Raw genomic sequence first — 7,136 nt, forward strand, 5'->3', positions numbered from 1 at the left:
AGGCTATCGTAGAAACGTGCTGCAATAAGATTCCACTCCATGGAAGACAACCTACTTCCTCTGGAGAAATAAAGGGCTAATTCTAATGTAACAGAAACACAACAATACTTGTTTTCAGGTGATTATAAACTAATGAAAATATAATCATGAATATTAAATCCCATTTCTGCCAATAGATCCCCCCAAATCCTACACACTGAACCATTTAGCTATAGTTAGGGTTAATAAAAACTGACAATATAACAAACTGCCTATAATTGAAATGCTGAGCACATATTGCAATAACATTTTGCATATAATGAAATAAATTTAGATTTTAACCATATAAATTTCAGTAGCATTTTTAATGTAACAACTTAACATGCTGTATATAATGATCAAGTGTACTTCAAGTGCAAAAACCTAGGAATTCATCACTAGCTTCCCATCCAATAATAGTCTCAATAGAGTTGTCTGCCCGGCCTTTGCAGGGTTGGGCCAAATGATTAAATCCCCCCACCCAGTGAAGCAGTGAATTTCAAATGAATTTCATTTATTTTGGCTTATTGCTACAACATATGTTATTACATTAGATTTTTCATAAACATGTTTCCATTGAAATGACATTGTAGTAATCACCTGAATAGACCTTACAGCCAAGTTTTCAATTACAGCTTTCAATTAATCTCATGCTTTCATGACAGCAAATAGAGGCTGTACTATTTAGAAGCAAAACAGAAACTTGCAAAAGAAGTTTTAGACAAACCAAACACAATCCTATCCTAAAGTATTCTTTGATTTCAAATCAGTAGCCTTATATGGTTGTTATTTTGCATATCTGAGGCAATTGCATGGGTTAATCAATAAATTTTATTTTCTGAAAAAACTGCCCCCTCATAGTTTTCATAGTTTTCCTTCATAGTGGCCTATCGGACAAGCTCATTGTATTAGGACTATGGACTGTGATCAATCTATCAAAGTCAACAAACAAACTAAAAGGTACTCTCCTACTCTACTTTTCCACCCTGTAGCTTTGATCAAAGCTTTCATTTTGGTAATACTCACCTTCACATTACACTCTTTGTATTCATGGCCAGAAGCACCCTATAAAGAGACTAAATTGCTATCAATCTCATGCAGATAAGAAAATGCACAATCACACTGCTCAAAATGGTGTGTGTGTGTGTGTGTGTGTGTGTGTGTGTGTGTGTGTGTGTGTGTGTGTGTGTGTGTGTGTGTGTGTGTGTGTGTGTGTGTGTGTGTAACATATAGCATCAGCTTGTGTACAAACAATAGCTGAATGTGGTCCAATGCAGTATATCACTCACAACAGCTTTACTGAGGCCTTCTTTCACTGTTCACTTCTCTGTTAGATGCTATGCATCCTTGCCTTACTGTACATAAGACTATTTATTGTTTAAATTATTTTATTTATTCTTTATTTGCATTAAATCTGCTCTGAGGATGTTTATTAATGAAGTAGCCATGTATTTCTATTTTTCCTGTTTAGTATTTTTTCATATTTTATATAGAACAAACTACAACACTTTACCTTAAGTACATTTAGAGGCATCATGAAACCCATTACATCTATATCTATATAAATATGTATAATAGGATATATTCCTCAATGTATTTTTCTCGACAATGGATTCGATATTAGTCTTGTGGCAATCTTCAAGTCCCATAGCATGTTTATTATGAGGCATATGGAGTCTGGAGCATGCCACTGGAATAAGAATTAGACAGTGTTAAATTTAAATCATTTACCACCCCGGCAACACAACAACTGGTTGATCAGAGTTCTTGCTGCTGCTTGTACATCTTCAAATAAAAGAGCGACACATTTTATTGATAATCTCATGGATTTTTATGTTGTATATTTAATTTAAGAAGTAGGAGAATTTTTCAACTTTCAAGAAACACTGAAAATCTTGTGAAAATTTTAAAATCACTGGATTTGGAAATATATGTTTGCCACTAGACAGTGACAACATTAAGTGAATCAATTTGTAATCAATCAATTTCATTAATTAAATTACCATTAAACTACAACAAAGTCTGTAATTATTCTGTTGGTGCAGTCCAGACTCTATAGCATGAAGCCAGAGATGCAAGGAGTAATATCCAATTTACTGATTTACTGACAATTACTGATTTTCTGAAATATTTGACACAAAATACACAAAATACGTAATAAGTAATAGTAACAAGGAAAAACACAGTCCATTACATCCATCCTGTGTGACACAAACCAGTTTCACTCTAAAGTGGACCCATTTTTAACTATAGGCCTAAACATGCTTATGTCTCATAATCCCCAATGAGCAAAGCTTCAAAACGATTGTTACTGAGAAGGGGTTCATGACCTGACTCAGCTGTATCTGGAAGAGTGTGAAAGACTAGATTAAACTGTGACCTGGCCTGTCCGGCTCCATGTACTGCCAGGGAACACCAACAAGTGAGGAGTGCCTGTGCCTGGTACTCCTGTGGTCTGTCAGAGAGGCAATGCTCTGCACCCACAGACCTCTCTCCAATTCACGCTGTCAGCAGTACACTCCTGAACCAGGGCTACTACACTGCTTTTATACGAGGACTCTACCCTACCCTACCCTAAGTCTTCTCTCAACAGTTTGCAGTTGAAAACTTATGAAAAACAACTTTGTATAAGAAATGTTGATAATCCTCATATGCTGTCGTACTGTATTATCTCAAATATATTCAGAGTTTTTGACAGTGCAATCTAAAATGCCTTCTGACCACTATTTTTGTACATTATAAATAAAACATTCTAAAAAAGTCTTTTGTTTGTTTGGATTTGATAAGTATGCATCCATCCAGTTTTCATTGTAGAGTCTACAACTTCAGCAACACTCTTTCTACACCACTTACAATTATTATCAGGGCTCTCCAGGGTTTCTCTCCATCTGTCCTGCCTAATTTTTTTGTATACGGAGGATAGTCATACACAGAGGACACTGCCAAGTGCTTGCAATTGTTCTTCATTCAACTTGTTTCATAATTTAGCAAGTGGCGACGGGACTTTTCAGATTTCAATTATCTTCTTATAGAAGCAATAGCTTAAAAACTTTTGTTGTGCTCACCGTTAGCTTCAAGCCACAGCACATATTGAAGCTATTTTCCAAAGAAAAGTCTTTTCCTCTGCTCAGGTTTGGTCTGACATTTCTTTGTAGGTGGAGACCTACAAGTTTAGAATAGAATTTAAAATTCTCCTCCTTACTTACAGAGCCATAAATGGCCAGGCACCTTCTTATCTTAAAGAGCTCATAGTACCTTATTGCCCCACTCGAACACTGCGTTCCCAGAATGCAGGTCTACTTATGGTTCCTAAAGTCTCAAAAAGCAGAACAGGAGTCAGAGCATTTAGCTATCAAGCTCCTCTCCTGTGGAACCATCTTCCAGTCTTTGTCCGGGAGGCAGACACTGTCTCTACATTCAAGAGTAGGCTTAAAACTTTCCTTTTTGATAAAGCTTATAGTTAGGGCTGGCTCAGGCTTGTCCTGGACCAGCCCCTAGTTATGCTGCTATAGGATTAGACTGTCGGGGGACCTCCAAAGATACACCGAGCTCCTCCGTCCTTCTGTCCCCCTCCAACTGCACGCTTTCATGTCCTACCACGGCGTGTTACTAACTTAGCTCCTTCCCCAGAGTCTCTGTGCTTTGTCGTCTTGCAGGTTCCCATGGACAGTGGCTGAATCTGGATTGTGGATTGCAGCTGCGTCTCCTGCCTTGGCCCTGCCTGACATCCACTGCAACTGCTACTGCTGTTATTACATCCACTGTCACTGTTACTGTGACTGCATGTCTGTCTCTCTGTCTCTCTCCCTCTCTCTCTCTCTGACTGCATTTCTGTCTGTCTGTGTCTGTCTCACTCTCCGGCCCAATCCCAAACCAGTCCCTATCACCTAACCCTATCCACTACCCCTCCGTTTGCGCGTTCACGCACAGTTCCGCCATATTAAGGGCCATCCCAAACCAATTATCACCGAGTGGAAGTGGCTTGTCAAGCCCTTAAATAGCGAGTCTGCACAGGTGCAGGCTCCCCGGTGTGTGCAGCGGAAATCACGTCCGGAAAATGGAAGAAACAACATTCAAATGTAAGTTCCGTCTACTTCTTCCAAGTATTTTAGATCAAACACAAACATTTATCTCCTTGACACTGACTTTAGGCTACATCTCAAACTAAATAGAACATGTGAAAGATCACCAACAAATAACAGAAATTAAAAGGAGATTTGTGATTTGATTAGTCTTTATTTCGAACATATTAAAAAGATGATCACATTATCCCTAAAGCCGCATGTAGCAAACGCACAAATGCCTGCGTGCATAAATGAACGTCATCTATCTCATATTTAATGTTTTGAAATATTATGTGTTTACAGGGACAGTGGAGCAAACAAAACGGCTCATAGAGCTCAGGATCACAAACGACAGCCTCTTCACAAAGAAGAGAAATGCAGCAAAACAGGCATGGGAGTAAGTATCAATTTCACATGTAAATCCTGTTTGTAGAAAATAGGTTAGGTTATTCTTTTGATGATATTGTAACTCCTATATTTACTTTTGTTATTCTTGAGTTAACCATTACAATTCCTATGTAAATATTTTGTCCGTCATATTGCACTGTTTTGCTTCTACCTTCTGTCTTCATGTCTGTTCTGAATTTATATAAAGCACTTTGAATTGTCTTGAGTTTAAAATGTGCTGGACAATTAAAATAGCCCAGCTTTACCCTGCTTTTAATGGGCTAGGTTCTAACAACAAAGATATCTTCCTCTCTCCGTTTCATGTTGTGTTGTGCAATAGTTGTGTGATAAAGGAGATGGGGCTGCAGGACACCGTATCCCACAAGCAGGCTGCCAAAAAGTGGGAAAATCTGAAAAAGAAATATAAGGTGAATCATGTTATCTCTGGTTAATCGTTAGTGTTATCGCTGCTGAGAGCTTACCCACAGGAAATAAGAACGCCCCCAACAGGGTCAGGTACTGACCGGGGAGAGGACACAGCAACCACCTGGCCTTATTATTCCGAAATGCATGAGGCACTGGGGGCCAGGTCTGCAATATCCCCCCCAGTGCTTGTGGCATCATGCTTGCCAGACCCCACCATTCTCCCTCACCTGCAGAGAGCAGCCCTGGACCCTCACGTCCAACCAGCCCTCCTCAAGCCTCCTCAACTCCAGCCCATACACCTGGCCCTAGCCCCTCACCTGACTCTCCCCAGCCACCAGCCTCCAAAAGGAGATGTGAGAATAGCGTACTGAAATTTCTAGAATAGGAGTCGGCAAAAGAGGACAAGAGACAGGAGGAGTTTAACAAACAGAATGAACGTTTACTTTCAGCATTTGAGAAAATGGTAGATAAAATGTAGCTTTTTTTCTTTTTTGTATTTTTATTTTGTAAATGAAATATGCTGGAATTTATTTTGACACAGTAGACACTTTTTGTTTTACTCTTCTTGGAATTTATGTTTTTTGTCCAGTAAATTTAAGTTATTCAGAGCAAAAATAAAACATTTCTACTGGGATCTTGTTTGATAGACTGGTTTATTTGTCAGGGACAATGCAAAAAAGGAAAGTGACACATTCTAGATGTGCTTGGATCAGTACAATGGGTTACATCAAATCAGACTTGCTTTATATAGCACTTTTCAGAAAATAAAGATTCAACACAAAATACTTGACAGAATAAAACAAAGCGCTCCAAAATGTGGAGGTTACAACACAAAATACTTGACAGAATAAAACAAAGCACTCCAAAATGTGGAGGTTACAATGACCTTGTTCAAAAATAATCATGCTCCTGCAGGTGTTGTGGAAGGCGGTCAGGTGCAGACAGCTGGGCAGCTATCCTTTCCCTGATATGATTCCCAGATGTCTCAGCTCTGTCAGGTGTGACATGGACGGGAACTGGGTGGTCTTCAGCAGGTTCAATGTCCTCCATCTCCAAGATATCATCTGTCTTCGGGCACAGATTATGCAGGAAGGCACAACAGGCAACAATATCTGGTGCAAAGGCAGGACTGACCTCCAGTGCCTTGAAAAGCATGGCCCTCCATCGTGCTTTCATCATGCCAAAGGCACGTTCAACTACTGAACATGCCCTTGAATGATGGGTATTGAAGCACTCCTGCATCCGACCCTGAAGAGGCAGCTTGTAGGGTGTGATGAGTGCTATCGGTTTTTCCAGACAAGTATAGCCACCATCTGCTAGGAGGAAATAGCCCGCTGGTGGGTAGAGTGACTTATTAAAGATTGGGCTATTTCTCAGGACCCTGGCATCATGCACAGACCCCGGGTACCCCACAAAAATGTCCAGAAACCTGCCAGTTGCGTCAGAGATGGCCTGCAGATGAATATATGGAAATAACTTATAGTTTATGTAATCCATGCGATGTTGGTCTGGTGGTTTGATTCTGATATGGCAACCATCGATTGCACCAGCAGCACAGGTGAAGACTGGACTTCGGGCAAGCTGGCAGAAACCCATACCAATGTCTGGTAGCATGTCTTGGGATGGCAGTGAGATGACTGTACCCAGTTTGCCTTTGATTTCTGCAGCTATCCGATGAATTACCTGGTGCACAGTGGACCTGGGGACCCCAAAGGCACGGCACACCACTGACAGGGAAAGGCCATGTGCCAAGCAGTATAAAAACATGAGGACCTCCAACTCTTGGCCCCAGCCATGGTCCCTCGGACTATGGATGATCCTCAATAAAAGGTTCACCGACTGTCGAGTGAGCCGGAGGTCTCTTTTCAGGCAGCTCTCTGGATTGTTATAAACTTTGAGGATTGGAATGTTGGGGTTCAGCTGCATGTACATCCCACGTCCCTAGGAAAATACAGGACAAATATTTTCAAAACTTCATCTCATCAAGTCCCAAATCACAACAGATAACAGATTGAATTAATACATCCCTTGCAAAATAAATAAATAACTGCTTCCTATATTTGATTTATTTAATTATATTGCTTGCTGTATTGATAATGGACCTTACATCAAGATGTAGAGTGTTAATAGCACTGTCAACAATAGCCAGGTTATATTCATACAGTTGCATGTCGAGAAAATGATGTTAAAGAGTTCAATATTTTCTGTCAGTTATTCCAAGAAAGAATAAGTAGGATACCT

The 7,136-nt window shown here is 40.0% G+C and overlaps 1 protein-coding gene across 1 annotated transcript; it reads right to left on the minus strand.

Annotated features, from left to right (window-relative positions):
• Positions 1 to 5,786: 5,786 nt before the first annotated feature.
• LOC139330033 (uncharacterized) lies at positions 5,787 to 6,827 on the minus strand. Its single transcript, XM_070960761.1, has one exon. It carries the CDS (start codon positions 6,825 to 6,827, stop codon positions 5,787 to 5,789), a length of 1,041 nt encoding a protein of 346 aa, XP_070816862.1.
• Between the last annotated feature and the right edge of the window lie 309 nt (positions 6,828 to 7,136).

The sequence above is a fragment of the Chaetodon trifascialis genome, chromosome 4 (assembly GCF_039877785.1).
Source record: "Chaetodon trifascialis isolate fChaTrf1 chromosome 4, fChaTrf1.hap1, whole genome shotgun sequence".
Taxonomy (NCBI): domain Eukaryota; kingdom Metazoa; phylum Chordata; class Actinopteri; order Chaetodontiformes; family Chaetodontidae; genus Chaetodon; species Chaetodon trifascialis.

Bases quoted from the DNA above. Each gene is read 5' to 3' on its own strand.
- LOC139330033 (XM_070960761.1), bottom strand. From the start codon at position 6,827: ATGTACATGCAGCTGAACCCCAACATTCCAATCCTCAAAGTTTATAAC.